General features: G+C 45.9%; 2 protein-coding genes across 12 annotated transcripts in view; both read left to right on the forward strand.

Annotated features, from left to right (window-relative positions):
* The window catches only part of LOC126987263 (bromodomain-containing protein 7-like), a 111076-nt gene that overhangs the window by 3752 nt on the left and 87486 nt on the right, over positions 1-19838 (forward strand). For 5 of the 6 annotated variants that reach the window (XM_050844102.1, XR_007740569.1, XR_007740566.1 and 2 more), the window contains 13 exons: positions 3017-3222; positions 4303-4376; positions 5863-5959; positions 6911-7063; positions 7595-7774; positions 8685-8855; positions 9630-9745; positions 10430-10541; positions 10763-10949; positions 13167-13302; positions 15035-15199; positions 16499-16614; positions 19470-19628. In XM_050844102.1, coding sequence (XP_050700059.1) covers positions 3025-3222; positions 4303-4376; positions 5863-5959; positions 6911-7063; positions 7595-7774; positions 8685-8855; positions 9630-9745; positions 10430-10541; positions 10763-10949; positions 13167-13302; positions 15035-15199; positions 16499-16614; positions 19470-19628 — 1864 coding nt within the window. In that variant the 5' untranslated portion in view covers positions 3017-3024. Of the gene's footprint in view, positions 1-3016; positions 3223-4302; positions 4377-5862; positions 5960-6910; positions 7064-7594; positions 7775-8684; positions 8856-9629; positions 9746-10429; positions 10542-10762; positions 10950-13166; positions 13303-15034; positions 15200-16498; positions 16615-19469; positions 19629-19838 lie in introns of those variants that run through there. The other variant, XM_050844103.1, reaches the window with a different exon arrangement.
* The window catches only part of LOC126987284 (uncharacterized), a 116640-nt gene continuing 107782 nt past the window's right edge, over positions 10981-19838 (forward strand). For 3 of the 6 annotated variants that reach the window (XM_050844163.1, XM_050844158.1, XM_050844143.1), the window contains exon 1: positions 10981-12940. In XM_050844163.1, the coding sequence (XP_050700120.1) occupies positions 11327-12910 (1584 nt within the window). In that variant the 5' untranslated portion in view covers positions 10981-11326 and the 3' untranslated portion in view covers positions 12911-12940. Of the gene's footprint in view, positions 13027-14462; positions 14994-16988; positions 18234-19838 lie in introns of those variants that run through there. The other 3 variants (XM_050844140.1, XM_050844147.1, XM_050844141.1) reach the window with 3 other exon arrangements.

The raw sequence follows: 19838 nt of genomic DNA on the forward strand, positions 1-19838 counted from the left end.
ACTTCAGCAAAAACATACAAATAAATATCAGTAAATAGGAAGGCCAAAATATCGTACTCAACACATCACATTTTCCTAGTTTCTGAGCAGTAACTATAGCAAAAACATACAAATAAATATCAGTAAATAGGAAGGCCAAAATATCGTACTCAACGCATCACATTTTCCTAGTTTCTGAGCAGTAACTATAGCAAAAACATACAAATAAATATCAGTAAATACTATGGCCAAAATATCGTACTCAACACCACATTTTCCTAGTTTCTGAGCAGTAACTTCAGCAAAAACATACAAATAAATATCAGTAAATACAATGGCCAAAATATCGTACTCAACACCACATTTTCCTAGTTTCTGAGCAATAACTATAGCAAAAACATATACAAATAAATATCAGTAAATACTATGGCCAAAATATCGTACTCAACACCACATTTTCCTAGTTTCTAACCAATAACTATAGCAAAAACATACAAATAAATATCAATAAATAGGAGTTTTAACGCTAACTTCAATTTTCTAGCGTTATTTGTGTAGGTACGAGAGTTTGAGGCTTAAAAGTACGACGATGTGGTGAATACGATAATCTAGCAATGCTGCTCCTGTGCCATCTCAGCCTTTCTGTAGTTGTAAAAATTGTGTTTGTCTAAGTCTTACCTTTGTTGGTGTGATGTACAGTACACTGGGTATTCGATATATGTGAATTCACTCATACGTGACTAACCTAAATGTGCCGTGGAGTCGTTTTATCCGAGAAAATTTTGCTGTTATGCGACTGGTTGGTGAGGTATGATAACACACTAGAGGGTGCAAATGATGTCCCGCACTTTCCTCGCCTATAATCAACCTTTTCCTCCCTCTGATCCTAAAGTTAATCCTCATGTAGCTAACTATCAGTCTATATCGTGGACTTTGGGTGTGTCCCCGGAAACAATCAATGTGCTTTGTTATTGTGAAACGGTGCCGGAATAAATAGTTTGAGGGTTCGAAAACGGGTCGTTGAACAAAACCCCTTAATGGGATGATAGGTTCGATATATGCAAATTCACACTATGCGAGCTTTTTACAGAACGTAACCCTTGCATTTAACAAAGACCTGGTGTACTGTATAATCCACATCCTGTAAGTCTTGGTGGGTAGATGTAAGGCTCTCGACAGCAGGTCTCCCTCCGCCCAAAGCTGCAGTCTGTTGAACATCCTGACACTATTGGCTCAGGAGTCTTTCTGCTTGTCGGAGGCTTGGGAAAGACCTCAGGATCATTACCACCTTCTCCACGGCACACTGTGATGGTGTCGGAAATACTTTTATAGATACAGGTAACTCTCGATTTATGCAAGTATTGTGTCCGTGAAGAGGTCATTGCATTAATCATAAACAATGTAAATTCAACAAGAGGTCGGTTTGTATCTTTATTGCCTACTGTATCACTCTGACTCCTCTCCCTCTCGTGGTTCCTCCTCTGGCTGCCCTTCCCCTCGTGGTAGACAGCAGCGAGGGTGTTGTTGTTGTTGTTGAGTAGCGTGGGTACTGTATTGTTGTTCAAGTGGCGCGCGGGAAGAACTGAGCTCAGCTGTGTGGCCGTGTGAGTCCAGTTGCATGAGACATCTGGTGGACACTCCAGAAAATATCGCATATAAGTGGAAAAAAAAACGTGTATATTAAACATTTATTTGGATTTTTGGACCACGTGTTATTTCAAAAACGCGTAAACCAAACTCGCATATATCGAGAGTTACCTAGTAGTAGTAGTAGTAGTAGTAGTAGTAGTAGTAGTAGCCCCTCAGAAAAGCAGTATCCTTGTAAAGTCAATCCCCTAACCTTGACTATTAACCCAGTAGCAGCGACGGGCCAAATTTGTGGCTTTACCATGTAGCAGCGACGAGCCAAATTTGTGGCTTTACCATGTAGCAGCGACGGGCCAAATTTGTGGCTTTACCGTGTAGCAGCGACGAGCCAAATTTGTGCCATGATATCAACCCCCCAAAATAGATGATACATAATCTGATCACAAATCCTTTGATATATATTATGAAATGGTTTGTGTGAGGGGTGATTTTTTCTCATTTTTCTCGCTTAGAGGGACCATTAAGAAACATGATCCCCGCTGCTACCGGGTTGAGACTCACCAGAAGACAGACTTATGCATGAGTATGTGTCGTGCTCCTTAGATGAGTTACAGGAAGCAGAAACGGAGGTCTGCATATTAGCCTGTCCCTCGACCTGCCTGCATGACCCTCCCTCCCCCACTCCCATCCCCTCCCTTCCCTCCAATCTCTCTCTCTTTTCCTTTCTCCCACCCTCCCACCCTCTTGTTCTGTCCATTCTCTCATTCCCTTCCTTCCTTTCTCCCTATCCTTCTATCCTTCCCTTCCTTCCTCCCATTCTCTCTCTGTTTCCTTCCATCCTCTCCCTTTCCTCTCTCTCCTGTAGTCTTCTGTTCCCTCCCTTCCTCTTTATCCTAATGTTTCCTTCCTCCCTTTTCACTGGGGGCTTCGTGGTGCAGTGGTTAGCACACTCGGCTCACAACCAAGAGAGCCCGGGTTCGATTCCCGGGCGGAGAGGAAAAATTTGGGCGGCTTTTCTGATACCCTACATAGCCCCTGTCCACCCAGCAGTGAATGGGTACCAGGTATTAATCGGGGGTTGTGTCCCGTCTCCTGGGGTCTGTTCCCTTCTCCTATAATTCCTTCCCCTTCTGTCTCTCTCCGGCATATGACCACAGATGTTGCGCCGACTAAACCAAACTTTCCAACTATTCCCTTCTCCTATAATTCCTTCCCCTTCTGTCTCTCTCCGGCATATGACCACAGATGTTGTGCCCACTAAACCAAACTTTCCAACTGTTCCCTTCTCCTATAATTCCTTCCCTTCTGTCTCTCTCCGGCATATGACCACAGATGTTGCGCCGACTAAACCAAACTTTCCAACTTTCCCCTCCTTCCCTTCCTCCCTTTCTGACCTCTCTCCCCTGTCCTTCCTCTCCCCCCTCTCACCAATGCCTCCCCGCCCCCCCAGGCTTCACCATGGAGAAGACGCCCCTCAAACTCAAGCTGAAACTGGGCGGCAGCGGCCCGGCCACGCCCGAACAGCAGTCGAAGGGCTGTTCCCCCGCACACCCAACCATCATCTCCAACATGGCTGACGAGGACGCCGCCCATCCCACCCCGGCCGCCGCCTCGGATGATGACGGCGAGGAGGAGGAGCCGACGGAGGAGGTCCAGGTGAGGGGTGGCGGCTGTATAGTCTCTCTCGCTCTCTCTCTCTCTCTTGACCCTATTCTCTATATTTTTATTTTTTATTTTTTCCTTTCCATACTATTTTATTTTTCTCTCTCTCTCTCTCTCTCTCGACCCCATTCGCTAGATTTTTTAATTATATTTTTTCCTTTCTATACCATTTTTCATTCTCTCTCTCTCTCTCTGGACCCCATTCGCTAGATTTTTTAATTATATTTTTTCCTTTCTATTCCATTTTATTCTCTCTCTCTCTCTCTCTCTCTCTCGTTCAGTCTCTCTTTCTAACAACAAGGAACAGGAACGCTACTTAACAACAGCCATTTCTTTCCTCCTCAAAGCCCTCAACTAATGATAGACTTATTTGTGTTATTAAGTAAGTAAATATTGTGTTTGGCTACAATATATTATCTCTTTCACAATCTCTTAGTAACAACAAAAGCAACAATTCTTTCCTCTCCTTCCCTTCTACTCCTAACCACAGCAAAGTATTACTAACGAAACCACTAAGTCTTGCCTCTCCTCTTGTGAACTCCCTCTCTCTCTCCCTGGTTAGCACACTCAGCTCACAACCAAGAGAGCCCGGGTTCGATTCCCGGGCGGAGTGGAAAAATTTGGGCGGCTTTTCCGATACCCTACGTAGCCCCTGTCCACCCAGCAGTGTACCAGGTATTAATCAGGGGTTGTGTCCCGTCTCCTGGGGTCTGTTCCCTTCTGTAATTCCTTCCCCTTCTGTCTCTCTCCGGCATATGACCACAGATGTTGCGCCGACTAAACCAAACTTTCCAACTGTTCCCTTCTCCTATAATTCCTTCCCCTTCTGTCTCTCTCCGGCATATGACCACAGATGTTGCGCCCACTAAACCAAACTTTCCAACTGTTCCCTTCTCCTATAATTCCTTCCCCTTCTGTCTCTCTCCTGCATATGACCACAGATGTTGCGCCCACTAAACCAAACTTTCCAACTGTTCCCTTCTCCTATTATTCCTTCCCCTTCTGTCTCTCTCCGGCATATGACCACAGATGTTGCGCCGACTAAACCAAACTTTCTCTCTCTCTCTTGTCCAGGGGGAAGATGAACACCAGGCAGAGGACGAGAGCCCCAAGGTCCGCTCACGACACCACCACGATGAAGGGTCAAGGTGGGTTGGGGGTGACAGGAGGGAGGGAGGAAGGAAAGAAGGAAGGAAAAGGGAAGAGGGAGAAGAAAGGAAGAATGGGAAGAGAAAAGAAAATGGGTATATCCAGCGCCTAGCGGAAAAAGGGGCAACTCAACTAATCAGGGCAATGCAGGAGACCCTCTATCAGCGTCATATTATCGTACTCAGACATCACATTTAACAGTTCCAGGGCGCATAACTCTTGTACCCAGACTGATAATGAGGTTCCAGTTAGTCGTCATTAAGAATCGTCATTGATCGGTGTCTGTGTCTGATAGATGTGGGTCAGAAACTGTAGATTACGACATGCCGAGTGTGATATTTGGTAATGCTTCTGCCCTCTGTATAACATGAAAGAATGATAATATATTCTTGTAGAGCGAAGGTGTAATTCTCAAAAACCCACAAACATTTTTACTCCTCTGTCCATTAACAAACTTAGCTCACAACCGAGAGAGCCCGGGTTCGATTCCCGGGCGGAGTGGAAAAATTTGGGCAGCTTTTCCGATACCCTACGTAGCCCCTGTCCACCCAGCAGTGAATGGGTACCAGGTATTAATCGGGGGTTGTGTCCCGTCTCCTGGGGTCTGTTCCCTTCTCCTATAATTCCTTCCCCTTCTGTCTCTCTCCGGCATATAAACACAGATGTTGCGCCGACTAAACCAAACTTTCCATGTATGTTCTGCAGGCACAAAGGAAGGTGTCGGGCATTATAAATCACTTAAGTGGGCAACCTCGTACCGTCCAATAGACTTTTTGTTGTCAGGCGTTCCAGGTATCCATGTGTTTCGAACTGTGGTGAGCGATTCAGCCTTCTTCCCCCTCAGACCCATAGCATAGGGGAGTATGGCTACCTTAATCACAGGTGCCCAAATAAGTACCCTAAGGAACACTATGGAATCAACATCAATTTGGATCTTAACGCCGCTCTCCAGTAACAACACTCCGGTAGGCTTGCTTGAGGGGCCTGGATGGTGTTTGGCCCCAGCCCGTCATGGCGCAGGCAAGTGTTTATAGTGGCGCCATCTTCTCCTGGCTCATGCTGCCCCCCGGAACTCCTTCTTGATTCACTTGGACGGTTTCCTCTAGAGTCCGGGTTGATGGGTGGTCTTCAGGACAGCATGTGGGTAGTTTTAAGCCACTCGGCGGTGACTGAAAAATCCCAGGTGGTAGCGTGGGGATTCGAACCCGCGTCGTCCATCACGCGGTGAATATGGGCCCAGCACGCTACCAGTTCAGCCACCGCCTACCCCTAAACACCAAACTGCCATAAGGGACTTTTGTGCAGTAGAAGTTCGTAGATCCACATTCCACTTGTCCACTGTGTTATCCAGGGGCAGAATGTTCCTCCACCTGGTGAGTGTTCCTGCGGGGGGCTTGAACGCGGCACTATCACGCTATCCATTCAGCCACCGCCTCCCCGTGTCTTCATTTTCTACGTAACTATATTCTCTTCACGGCGTTTCAGGGAGAAGCACAAGAAATCCAAGAAGAAGAAGAAGAAGAAGGAGAGAGAGAAGGATAAGGAGAGACACAAACATCGTCATCACCGCGAAAAAACGGAGGTGAGTCCTGTTCTGTTGACGTATTTGCCGCAGTGGGTGGAATGGGTGGAGCAGGGTGGAGAGGCTTATGGGAGAGGGTGCTGGATGGAGTAAACGTTATTAGGCCTACACAAGCTGCAAGGGACATACTGAATGGCATTTTTCATATATTTTCATACTATCTTATACATTTGTTAAGTTTCATACATTTGTTAACACTAATACATACATTTTTAATACTGTTTCATACATATTTTAATACTATTTCATACATTTTTAATACTATTTCATACATTTTAATATACTAGTTCATACATTTTACATACTATTTCATATACATTTTTCATATTTTCCTACATTTTACATACTATTTCATACTATTCCATACATTTTTAATTCTGATTGGCATTTCTCGGACTCCTTCCCCGTGTAGCCTAATGTGTGCTTGTTTATAGCCTGTAAGGAGAGGTTAGACTGACTATGTTAAGGGTGAGAACTATGTATTTTGTCTGTTTTTTGGGGGGGGAAATTTTACAGCAGGTTGTGGGGGGCTTCGTGGTGCAGTGGTTAGCACACTCAGCTCACAACCGAGAGAGCCCGGGTTCGATTCCCGGGCGGAGTGGAAAAATTTGGGCGGCTTTTCCGATACCCTACGTAGCCCCAGTCCACCCAGCAGTGAATGGGTACCAGGTATTAATTGGGGGTTGTGTCCCGTCTCCTGGGGTCTGTTCCCTTCTCCTATAATTCCTTCCCCTTCTGTCTCTCTCCGGCATATGACCACAGATGTTGCGCCGACTAAACCAAACTTTCCAACTGTTCCCTTCTCCTATAATTCCTTCCACTTCTGTCTCTCTCTGGCATATGACCACAGATGTTCCCTTCTCCTATAATTCCTTCCCATTCTGTCTCTCTCCGGCATATGACCACAGATGTTGCGCCGACTAAACCAAACTTTCCAACTTTTCCCTCCAGGTTGTGGGCGAGGAGCCGGTTGTGGAGGAGCAGCCGCCCCCCGCCAAGAAGCCTCACCTGGACGCAGCGGTGACGGCCCCCAGCAGATCCTCCCCCGTGCCTGAGCCCACCCTGACTCCACACAAGGACAAGGAAGCATCCTCGGCGCTGACGGTAAGCATAGTTATTTATTTATTTTTTTATTATTATTATTATTACACGAGGTCTTGGCTGTTGATGTGAAAGGGTCGGGCCTGTCTTGAAAGCTCCGTTCACACTGTGGCGACTCTGGGCCACGACTACCCACGACTCTAGGGTACACGAGGTCTTGGGTGTTGATTAAAAGGGTCGGGCATGTCTTAAAAGAGGTCTTGATACTGTTGCCGAATGCTGCGCCGACGTCGTGACGGGAGTCTGGAGTCGTGAGGGTTAGCGCGACATGCTGGCAGGTAGTTCGCCGAATGTCCCAGACAGTCGGCAGGACACCAAGACCCCAATAACCCCCCCCCCCCCCTTCTTGGAGCGTGGGAACCAACTTGTCATAGGGAAAAGTCACTGGGATGTCGTGGCCCAGAGGCGGCACTGTGTGAACGGGGCTTAAGTGGTGCTGGTATTCCTTCACAGGGTCCTGGTATGTTTATCCTTACGCTGTTTTAAAAATTTTACTTCTACCACAAGTCTAATGATCCTCCTCTTGTGACACAGCAACTATTGGAACACCTGCTGGGCCTGCTGGAAAAGAGGGACCCACAGCAGTTTTTCGCCTGGCCCGTGACAGACGCCATCGCCCCTGGGTACTCGTCCATCATCTCCCAGCCTATGGACTTCTCCTCCATGAAGACCAAGATTCAGGAGGGCGCGTACACCAACCTCAAGCAGTTCCAGGTGCTGTTGGGGTTTAGTTTGAGGGTCAGGTAACTCTGGATTTCCGTGAGTGTCCTTGAAGAGTTGGTGTAAATCATAAACAGTGTAAATCCAACAAGAGGTCGGTTTGTACCCTTATTGCCTACTGTATCACTCTGACTCCTCTCCCTCTCGTGGTTCCTCCTCTGGCTGCCCTTCCCCTCATGGTAGACAGCAGCGAGGGTGTTGTTGTTGTTGAGTAGCGTGGGTACTGTATTGTTGTTCAAGTGGCGCGCGGGAAGAACCGAGCTCAGCTGTGTGGCCGTGTGAGTCCAGTTGCGTGAGACATCTGGTGGACACTCCAGAAAATATCGCGTATAAGTGAAAAAAAACGTGTATATTAAACATTTATTTGGATTTTGGACCACACGTTATTTCAAAAACGCGTAAACCAAACTCGCGTAAATCGAGAGTTACCTGTATCTGTGTTATTCTCGGGAGTAGAGTATTGCAAAACTTTTTATGTACATATATTTATTTTCTTTTTCTTTTTATTTATTTATTTATTTTTTTACGTCTATGCCTATAGCTCCGGTAGGCTTGCTTGAGGGGCCTGGATGGTAGTTGGCCCCAGCCCGTCATGGCGCAGGCAAGTGTTTATAGTGGCGCCATCTTCTCCTGGCTCATGCTGCCCCCCGGAACTCCTTGATTCACTTGGACGGTTTCCTCTAGAGTCCGGGTTGATGGGTGGTCTTCAGGACAGCATGTGGGTAGTTTTAAGCCACTCGGCGGTGACTGAAAAATCCCAGGTGGTAGCGTGGGGATTCAAACCCGCGTCGTCCATCACACGGTGAATGTGGGCCCAGCACGCTACCACTCAGCCACCGCTTACCCTGTGAACTAAGCAGCCATATCCCTTCAGTGTCTCACCCTCCCTCACCTCTTCCCTCAGGCTGACTTTGACCTGATGTGTAACAACTGTATGACCTATAACCAGCCAGACACCATCTACTACAAGGCGGCCAAGAAGCTGTTACACGCTGGGCAGAAGATGATGACCCCTGACAAGGTCCTGCACCTCAAGCGTGACGTTCCCCTCATGACCCTGCTCACCAAGGACCAGGTGGGGAATGTGTGTGCGTGTGTGTGTGTGTATGTGTAGGGCAGTGTAGGTATGTGTCAGTGTGTGTGTTAGGGGGTCATGCAGGAATGTGTGGGTGGGATGGGGGGTCAGGGGGCTTGGAGAAATGTGTATGTGTGTGTGTTTACCTAGATTCACCAAGTTATAGTATACATGATTTGAGTTCAGCCAATGTTGCCCTGTCTCTGTAATCTGTTTCTCCCCAACCTTGCTCTGAATTCCTCAGTTTCCTTACCTCTAACCTGTCCACTGCGATTGGCACGGATTTGGCCTTCCCTGGTAGCCTGGTAACATTATACTCCCAGGTCTTTCTCTGCCTCTGTGGTGGATAGTGGAGTGTTTCCCATGTGGTATTGGTGTGCTGGATATCCCTTCACTGGTAGCCTGGTAACATACACTCCCAGGTCTTTCTCTGCCTCTGTGGTGGATAGTGGAGTGTTTCCCATGTGGTATTGGTGTGCTGGATATCCCCTCCCAAGGTGCAGGACTTCACATTTTTCTTCATTGAATTGTAGCAGCCACTTTTTGTTCCATTCCTGTAGCTTGGTGAGGTCTAACTGTAGGAAATCTGCATTCAAGGGGTTAACTATCTCTGTATCCTGACTATTTTAACTGTCTGATGCTGTTAGGGGTTAAGGTAGAACAGATATCATAGCCATTATTTATATTGTGTAGATTCTCTCATATTTAGAGGTTACTTGGGTGTTAACATTTTTCCTCTGGGCCAGTATCCTACATTGGTTCTTCTCCCCTCAGCTTGGCTTTGAGGTGTCAGCGTCCTCAGCCGGGGGAGGCACAGAGGGAGACGACACTCTTGACATGGAGCCCCTGGAGTCCATGGACGAAGATGGGGACAGCAAGGATCCCCACTGGTGAGTCCCCATTCTCATCACCCTGACCTCCTAACCTCTCTCTAGGGGGCTTCGTGGTGCAGTGGTTAGCACACTCAGCTCACAACTGAGAGAGCCTGGGTTCGATTCCCAGGTGGAGTGGAAAAATTTGGGCGGGTTTTCCGATACCCTACGCCCCTGTCCACCCAGCAGTGAATGGGTACCAGGTATTAATCGGGGGTTGTGTCCCGTCTCCTGGGGTCTGTTCCCTTCTCCTATAATTCCTTCCCTTCTGTCTCTCTCCGGCATATGACCACAGATGTTGCGCCCACTAAACCAAACTTTCCAACTGTTCCCTTCTCCTATAATTCCTTCCCCTTCTGTCTCTCTCCGGCATATGACCACAGATGTTGCGCCCACTAAACCAAACTTTCCAACTGTTCCCTTCTCCTATAATTCCTTCCTCTTCTGTCTCTCTCCGGCATATGACCACAGATGTTGCGCCGACTAAACCAAACTTTCCAACTGTTCCCTTCTTCTATAATTCCTTCCCCTTCTGTCTCTCTCCGGCATATGACCACAGATGTTGCGCCCACTAAACCAAACTTTCTAATCTCTCCTTCAAGCTTTGTTATATTTTCATCAATGTCATTCATCCCGTACCTTATTTTTACCAGGGAGTGCAGGGATAGCAGTGAGACATTGCATGCTTTCTTTATATTCCAGCAAGTTTGAAGCAGTGCAGGACAACCTGAGTGCAGAGGAGCTGCTGGAACAGGTGCAGGGGGCCGCCAGCGAGGCAGCAGAGAAACTAACCCTCAAGAGGCCATCAAGCACGGTAACTGATTCCATTGTTTTCTCCTTCCGCTCCCTTATGCCTGACAGTCCATGCCCTGCCTGCCTCACACTCCCTCCCTGCCTCCCATGCCTCACAGTTTACTCCCTCTCTGCCTCCCATGCCTGACACTGCTCCCTCCCTGCCCCACTCCCCACATTAGTACTGCAGTCTATTCACCAGACACGTTACCGACCCAGTGAAATGATAGTCTTTTCCTGCAGCTTGGGTTCCTGAGGCAGCGAGGGGATGGCACTACCTCCCTGAGTTTCCTGACAGGCTGTGAAGGCGCTGGGGACCCCAATTCTAAAGAAAAGCCTGTGAGTCTCGGCCTGCTGACAGGGAAGATCACACAGGGCTCCGCCACCCTCCACAACTATCGAGAGGACAAACGGAGTCTTGCCAAGCCCAGTGAGTGGAAGATTATTGAAATTTTTAAATGCACTTGTTAACGGTTTCAGGGGCCGTGTTCCCGTAAGTTTACTCCTATAAGTGTTTCATTATCCATGTGTGACACCAAATCATATTTTTGCCCATTAGGTCGGGGTCTCAAACATCCACTGCCAAAATAACATCCTTGTTCGACGCTTTGTTAAAGTTTTATTTGCGAAAAACAGGAACACGGCCCCTGAAACCGTTAGTAGTTGAATGCTTAACCTTTAAAGATTGGTACGCAAGTGAAGGAGATTCTTTCACTACAAGCCAGCACAGATACAACTTATGTTTCCACTACAAGCCATCACGGATACAACTTATGTTTCCACTACAAGCCATCAAAGATACAACTTATGTTTCCTCTACAAGCCATCAAGGATACAACTTATGTTTCCACTACAAGCCATCAAGGATACTACTTATATTTCCACTACAAGCCATCAAGGATACAACTTATGTTTCCTCTACAAGCCATCAAGGATACTACTTATGTTTCCACTACAAGCCATCAAGGATACTACTTATATTTCCTCTACAAGCCATCAAGGATACAACTTATGTTTCCACTACAAGCCATCAAGGATACTACTTATGTTTCCACTACAAGCCATCAAGGATACAACTTATGTTTCCACTACAAGCCATCAAGGATACAACTTATGTTTCCACTACAAGCCATCAAGGATACTACTTATGTTTCCTCTACAAGCCATCAAGGATACTACTTATGTTTCCACTACAAGCCATCAAGGATACTACTTATGTTTCCTCTACAAGCCATCAAGGATACAACTTATATTTCCACTACAAGCCATCAAGGATACAACTTATGTTTCCTCTACAAGCCATCAAGGATACAACTTATATTTCCACTACAAGCCATCAAGGATACTACTTATGTTTCCTCTACAAGCCATCAAGGATACTACTTATGTTTCCACTACAAGCCATCAAGGATACTACTTATGTTTCCACTACAAGCCATCAAGGATACTACTTATGTTTCCTCTACAAGCCATCAAGGATACAACTTATGTTTCCTCTACAAGCCATCAAGGATACAACTTATATTTCCACTACAAGCCATCAAGGATACTACTTATATTTCCTCTACAAGCCATCAAGGATACTACTTATGTTTCCACTACAAGCCATCAAGGATACTACTTATGTTTCCTCTACAAGCCATCAAGGATACTACTTATGTTTCCTCTACAAGCCATCAAGGATACTACTTATGTTTCCTCTACAAGCCATCAAGGATACTACTTATATTTCCACTACAAGCCATCAAGGATACAACTTATGTTTCCTCTACAAGCCATCAAGGATACTACTTATGTTTCCTCTACAAGCCATCAAGGATACTACTTATATTTCCACTACAAGCCATCAAGGATACAACTTATGTTTCCACTACAAGCCATCAAGGATACAACTTATGTTTCCTCTACAAGCCATCAAGGATACAACTTATGTTTCCTCTACAAGCCATCAAGGATACAACTTATGTTTCCTCTACAAGCCATCACAGGTACAACTTATGTTTCCTCTACAAGCCATCACGGATACAACTTATGTTTCCTCTACAAGCCATCAAGGATACAACTTATGTTTCCTCTACAAGCCATCAAGGATACTACTTATGTTTCCTCTACAAGCCATCAAGGATACAACTTATGTTTCCTCTACAAGCCATCAAGGATACAACTTATGTTTCCTCTACAAGCCATCAAAGATACAAGTTCAGTTTCCACAGTTTGCCTTTCCCAGGTTTGCAACAAGGCACCCATTCATTGACAAGCCCAAATGGGAGGATGAACAGCTGGTGGGCTCTTGTTCTCTTATATAAATCTCTCCTTTCAGGTCCCTCTCTACACCTGTCTTTTCCCCATTACTCACATCTCCCTGTAGGGGCTTCGTGGTGCAGTGGTTAGCACACTCGGCTCACAACCGAGAGAGCCCGGGTTCGATTCCCGGGCGGAGTGGAAAAATTTGGGCGGCTTTTCCGATACCCTACGCCCCTGTCCACCCAGCAGTGAATGGGTACCAGGTATTAATCGGGGGTTGTGTCCCGTCTTCTGGGGTCTGTTCCCTTCTCCTATAATTCCTTCCCCTTCTGTCTCTCTCCGGCATATGACCACAGATGTTGCGCCGACTAAACCAAACTTTCCAACCATTTGTCATCCACAGTTAAGCCGGTGTACTATGGGTCTTACTCCTCCTTCTGCCCAACCTACGACTCGACCTTTGCCAATCTCAGCAAAGAGGAGAGCGAGATGGTGTACGCTACTTATGGAAACGAGACTGCCGTGCAATATGCCAAGAGGTACGTGTGTGTCTTGTAATAGCAAACTGTGAATGGCAGAGACGGGTTAAGAGAAAGCTTGTCAGAGTATAGTTTTGTATCTTTCATTCTGCTTGGTTACCTGTTGACTGACCCACCTCCTCATGACATAGGTGTTGATAATCTGTTTATTTATATGGAGTGATAGTTAAAACATGTGGTCATTCAGCAGACTCTATTACATGCAGAAGATCAAGTATTGTTTTGAATCTTCCCTTATGCTTGCTTACCTGTTGACTGACCCACCTCCTCATGACATAGGTGTTGATAATCTGTTTATTTATATGGAGTGATAGTTAAAACATGTGGTCATTCAGCAGACTCTATTACATGCAGAAGCTCATCGTAAAAGCATGGAGATCCTCATCCTAGTTACAATGCAGACAAACATAATATATCAAATGTTCCAATAGGACTGTGTGGCAGGGCAGAGGGGAGGAATATGGACCCACTGGAGCCTCTGCCAAAATGGACTTGACAATTTGGTTTCACTATAGACAAGGACAAGGCAGAGGAAAGACTTAAATACATATACAGTCGACCCTCAAATAGTACAGTTTCCAATAGCTCGGTGTCGGTTCTATACGGATTGTCGTAGAAGATCTTTTAGGATTTTAAAATTTCCTGCTTGTCGGGAAATTTTAAAATCCTAAAAAATCTTACAAAATCCACATAAAACCAAAACTGTACTATTTGAGGGACGAGTGTATTTAGACAGACAGACATAGACAGACAGACAGACAGGTGCAGGACTTTGAAAACTGTACTATTTGAGGGACGACTGGAGAGAGACTGTTTGTGGATTTTAATAAGGAAAGTAAGACAGTTGACAATTGATATGGTGGAATGGGTTAGGTTAGGCATAGGAAAGACTTAAATACATATCGTGACACTGTTTGTGGATTTTAATGAGGAAAGTAAGACAGTTGACAATTGATATGATTGAATGGCTTAGGTTTATAAAGTAGAGTAGTGGACAATGAATGAGTCTTACACCCTCAAGGGGGCTTCGTGGTGCAGTGGTTAGCACACTCGGCTCACAACCGAGAGAGCCCGGGTTCGATTCCCGGGCGGAGTGGAAAAATTTGGGCGGCTTTTCCGATACCCTACGCCCTGTCCACCCAGCAGTGAATGGGTACCAGGTATTAATCGGGGGTTGCGTCCCGTCTCCTGGGGTCTGTTCCCTTCTCCTATAATTCCTTCCCCTTCTGTCTCTCTCCGGCATATGACCACAGATGTTGCGCCCACTAAACAAAACTTTCCAACTTTCCTATAATTCCTTCCCCTTCTGTCTCTCTCCGGCATATGACCACAGATGTTGTGCCGACTAAACAAAACTTTCCAACTTTCCTATAATTCCTTCCCCTTCTGTCTCTCTCCGGCATATGACCACAGATGTTGCGCCGACTAAACCAAACTTTCCAACTGTTCCCTTCTATAATTCCTTCCCCTTCTGTCTCTCTCCGGCATATGACCACAGATGTTGCGCCCACTAAACAAAACTTTCCAACTTTCCTATAATTCCTTCCCCTTCTGTCTCTCTCCGGCATATGACCACAGATGTTGTGCCCACTTAACCAAACTTTCCAACTGTTCCCTTCTCCTATAATTCCTTCCCCTTCTGTCTCTCTCCGGCATATGACCACAGATGTTGCGCCCACTAAACCAAACTTTTCGACCCTTAAAGACTCCTTGAATTGTGTTTCTTCCCTAGCATCGTGGACTTCTCCCAGGACTGCGATATGGCCATGCATTTAGTGGACCAGCTCCTCAACCTTCTGACACACCAGCAGCACAGCCGGACCACCACGGCCATCACCAACCGACGACGCCTGGAGGAAGAGGAGGAGCGGATCTCTGCCCTGCTCTGCCCCCCAAGGTTGGTACAGGTTAAGATACATGTGACATATTTAACCCCTTCACTACGGCTGGGCCAAAACAGTGCCCCGTGCCGTATCTGGGATCGCCGTGCGCGCCAAATTTCAAATGTCGCTATTGAATATAACAAGTTTTCAGCCATAAACTCAACATAATCATCATGTATTATATATGAAAACATGCAGAATTAAATGGTGCACATAGAGAAACTCACTACAGCCGGGCCAAAACAGCGCCCCGTGCCGTATATGGGATCGCCGTGCGCGCCAAATTCCAAATGTCGCTATTGAATATAACAAGTTTTCAGCCATAAACTCAACACAATCATCATGTATTATATATGAAAACATGCAGAATTAAATGGTGCACATAAAGAAACTCACTACAGCCGGGCCAACACAGTGCCCCGCGCCGTACCCAAGATCGCCGTGCGCGCCAAATTCCAAATGTCGCTATTGAATATAACAAGTTTTCAGCCATAAACCCAACACAATCATCATGTATTATATATGAAAACATGCAGAATTAAATGGTGCACATAAACAAACATAAATTAATTGATGATTTTGAGATGTAAGCATAAATATAGAGATAAAATAACTTGTATATTGGCAAAAGCGAGGCAGGACACAGTATACATGTCCTCGGATATGGTACGGGGCATGCAAGGACGCAGTGTACATGATTAAGCAACATTTCAGCTAAAAATGTCCCTACTTTGTGAGAACCTGAGATGCGCCCAGGAAAATCTTAATAAGGATTGAAGTTGGTGATGGTGGTTTAGGTTGAAGAAACTATTTTAGGCATTTAACTGACTGTCACAATAGCCTCAGTGTAGCCCCTGAATCCCAAGGCATCATGTATCATAATGTTATAGACCAATTTTAAGTACCTAATATACATGTGCATTGGGACTTGTAATAAAAACAAATAAATCCAGCTTACCTTTTGGGGGGAGGTCTCGTAGGGGATGTCTGATTTTAAGTACCTAATATACATGTGCATTGGGACTTGTTTGAAATAAGTGCTGTGGAAAGGTATCAGAGTCTTGGTAACATCACCTTCCTTACATCACCATTATTAATAGTGTGTTATGTACAGGAGCAGTGAGTAGCGGGCTTTTTTTTTATTAATGTTTGTTTTTTGTGTGCCCTTGAACTCTCTCCTTTGCTGTAAAAAAAAAAAAAGTGTATTATATAAGAGAAAAAATTGCTAATCAGCCCCAATTAACCAACTTACCAATTTATCGGTGCAACCCTAGAAACGAACAGCAATTTCATCCGTATTTTTATCATTGCAGTGAGGCGGGAGGTCAGGCAGGAGCCCAGGACCAGAAACCCAACCCAAACATAGACTTTGGGGCGCTGAAGAGCCTCAACGAGCTGGGGATCGACACATCCTTCATCAGTCACTTTGGTATGTGTTACTTGGGAAAAGATAGTTTGGTTTACCAGTCATTGTCAGATACATGAGATTAATGGTGATGATCTATACCTGAAATATACCTTCAAAACCAATGATTTTGAGCTAACTATAATATTATAACATACGGGGAGCATGTGCTGGGGGTGCATTGCTTCACTCACCCGCCAACTCCACCCAGGCAAGCCCTTCCTGTTCTAAGCGATCTAGTTTCACAAAAATTTGGGGGCTTCGTGGTGCAGTGGTTAGCACACTCGGCTCACAACCGAGAGAGCCTGGGTTCGATTCCCGGGCGGAGTGGAAAAATTTGGGCGGCTTTTCTGATACCCTACGTAGCCCCTGTCCACCCAGCAGTGAATGGATACCAGGTATTAATCGGGGGTTGTGTCCCGTCTCCTGGGGTCTGTTCCCTTCTCCTATAATTCCTTCCCCTTCTGTCTCTCTCCGGCATATGACCACAGATGTTGCGCCGACTAAACCAAATTTTCCAACTGTTCCCTTCTCCTATAATTCCTTCCCCTTCTGTCTCTCTCTCCGGCATATGACCACAGATGTTGCGCCGACTAAACCAAACTTTCCAACTGTTCCCTTCTCCTATAATTCCTTCCCCTTCTGTCTCTCTCCGGCACATGACCACAGATGTTGCGCCGACTAAACCAAACTTTCCAACTGTTCCCTTCTCCAATAATTCCTTCCCCTTCAATCCCTCTCCGGCATATGACCACAGATGTTGCGCCGACTAAACAAGACTTTCCAACTTCCACAAAAATCACTAGTTTTAGGAAGGGAGAAGGGAAGGGAAATAGTGATTTGTGTGGAAAACAATTGCTGGATTAATATGAAGCATAGTGAAAACTCTGATATCAGAAAGAAATAGTTTTGTCATCAGGGTTGAAGGAGACCTAGGCTGCAAATTTACTGTACTTCTTCCCACACAATACTTGCATTTTGGCTCCTATTTTCTCCCATTCTGAGGTTTATCTTGATCCTCACCTCTCCATGGCTCCCTCCAGCACTCGGAGACTTTATATGCTATGTCACGGTCAGCAGACGGTGGTGAGGTACAGTGGCAGGGGTGAGAGGTGGCAGACAAGTTATCACACACGGCAGATTCACTCTTGTCTGTCTCATCACCTGACTTGTCATCATCAACATGGCGGCCGAGGCGCTGAAAATTAAGATTGTTAATGTGTGGTGTCAATAATCTCATGGAGAGGAAAGTTGGAAAGTTTGGTTTAGTCGGCGCAACATCTGTGGTCATATGCCGGAGAGAGACAGAAGGGGAAGGAATTATAGGAGAAGGGAACAGTTGGAAAGTTTGGTTTAGTGGGCGCAACATCTGTGGTCATATGCCGGAGAGAGACAGAAGGGGAAGGAATTATGGGAGAAGGGAACAGTTGGAAAGTTTAGTTTAGTCGGCGCAACATCTGTGGTCATATGCCGGAGAGAGACAGAAGGGGAAGGAATTATGGGAGAAGGGAACAGTTGGAAAGTTTGGTTTAGTGGGCGCAACATCTGTGGTCATATGCCGGAGAGAGACAGAAGGGGAAGGAATTATAGGAGAAGGAAAAGTTTAGTTAAGTCGGCGCAACATCTGTGGTCATATGCTGGAGAGAGACAGAAGGGAAGGAATTATAGGAGAAGGAACAGTTGGAAAGTTTGGTTTAGTCGCAACATCTGTGGTCATATGCTGGAGAGAGACAGAAGGGAAGGAATTATAGGAGAAGGAACAGTTGGAAAGTTTGGTTTAGTCGGTGCAACATCTGTGGTCATATGCGGAGAGAGACAGAAGGGAAGGAATTATAGGAGAAGGAACAGTTGGAAAGTTTGGTTTAGTGGGCGCAACATCTGTGGTCATATGCGGAGAGAGACAGAAGGGAAGGAATTATAGGAGAAGGAACAGTTGAAAGTTTGATTTAGTCGCAACATCTGTGGTCATATGCGGAGAGAGACAGAAGGGGAAGGAATTATAGGAGAAGGAACAGTTGGAAAGTTTGGTTTAGTCGGCAACATCTGTGGTCATATGCCGGAGAGAGACAGAAGGGAAGGAATTATAGGAGAAGGAACAGTTGGAAAGTTTGGTTTAGTCGGCGCAACATCTGTGGTCATATGCCGGAGAGAGACAGAAGGGGAAGGAATTATAGGAGAAGGGAACAGTTGGAAAGTTTGGTTTAGTCAGTGCAACATCTGTGGTCATATGCCGGAGAGAGACAGAAGGGGAAGGAATTATAGGAGAAGGGAACAGATGGAAAGTTTGGTTTAGTCGGCGCAACATCTGTGGTCATATGCCGGAGAGAGACAGAAGGGGAAGGAATTATAGGAGAAGGGAACAGTTGGAAAGTTTGGTTTAGTCGGCGCAACATCTGTGGTCATATGCCGGAGAGAGACAGAAGGGGAAGGAATTATAGGAGAAGGGAACAGTTGGAAAGTTTGGTTTAGTGGGCGCAACATCTGTGGCCATATGCCAGAGAGAGACAAGGGGAAGAAATTATAGGAGAAGGGAACAGTTGGAAAGTTTAGTTTAGTCGGCGCAACATCTGTGGTCATATGCCGGAGAGAGACAGGAAAGGAAGCAATTATATGAGAAGGGAACAGACCCCAGGAGACGGAACACAACCCCCGATTAATACCTGGTACACTGCTGGGTGGACAGGGGCTACATAGGGCATCGGAAAAGCTGCTCAAATTTTTCAACTCCACCCGGGAATCGAACCTGGGCTCTCTCGATTGTGAGCCGAGTGTGCTAACCACTGCACCACGAAGCCCCCAAAACATTATCTGAAATGTATGCCAAATAAATTAGTGTTGATACATTCTCTAATTCCTTATCATTTTTCCTTGGGCAACAGAGGACCAGGAAAAATGTGACACCCAAATCAACTCCCAGCTTGAGGAAAACGCAACTCTCCTTGAGCAACTGTCCCAGGAGCAACACGAACGCCTCTCCCGCCCGCTGCCGGCCTCCCTCAACAACTTGCCACCTCCATCCCAGCAGGAACTCCAGCTGGGTAAGTCACTGAGCCTGGAACACTGATAACAAACTTAGGTCTTGTGTTATACTTACCAGAATATCCTCCAGACACAACACTTGATTTTAACCCGGTAGCAGCGGGGATCATGTTTCTTAATGGTCCCTCCAAGTGAGAAAAATGAGAAAAAATCACCCCTCACACAAACCATTTCATAATATATATCAAAGCATTTGTGATCATGTTTCT

This window comes from Eriocheir sinensis, chromosome 6 (genome assembly GCF_024679095.1).
Source record: "Eriocheir sinensis breed Jianghai 21 chromosome 6, ASM2467909v1, whole genome shotgun sequence".
Classification (NCBI taxonomy): domain Eukaryota; kingdom Metazoa; phylum Arthropoda; class Malacostraca; order Decapoda; family Varunidae; genus Eriocheir; species Eriocheir sinensis.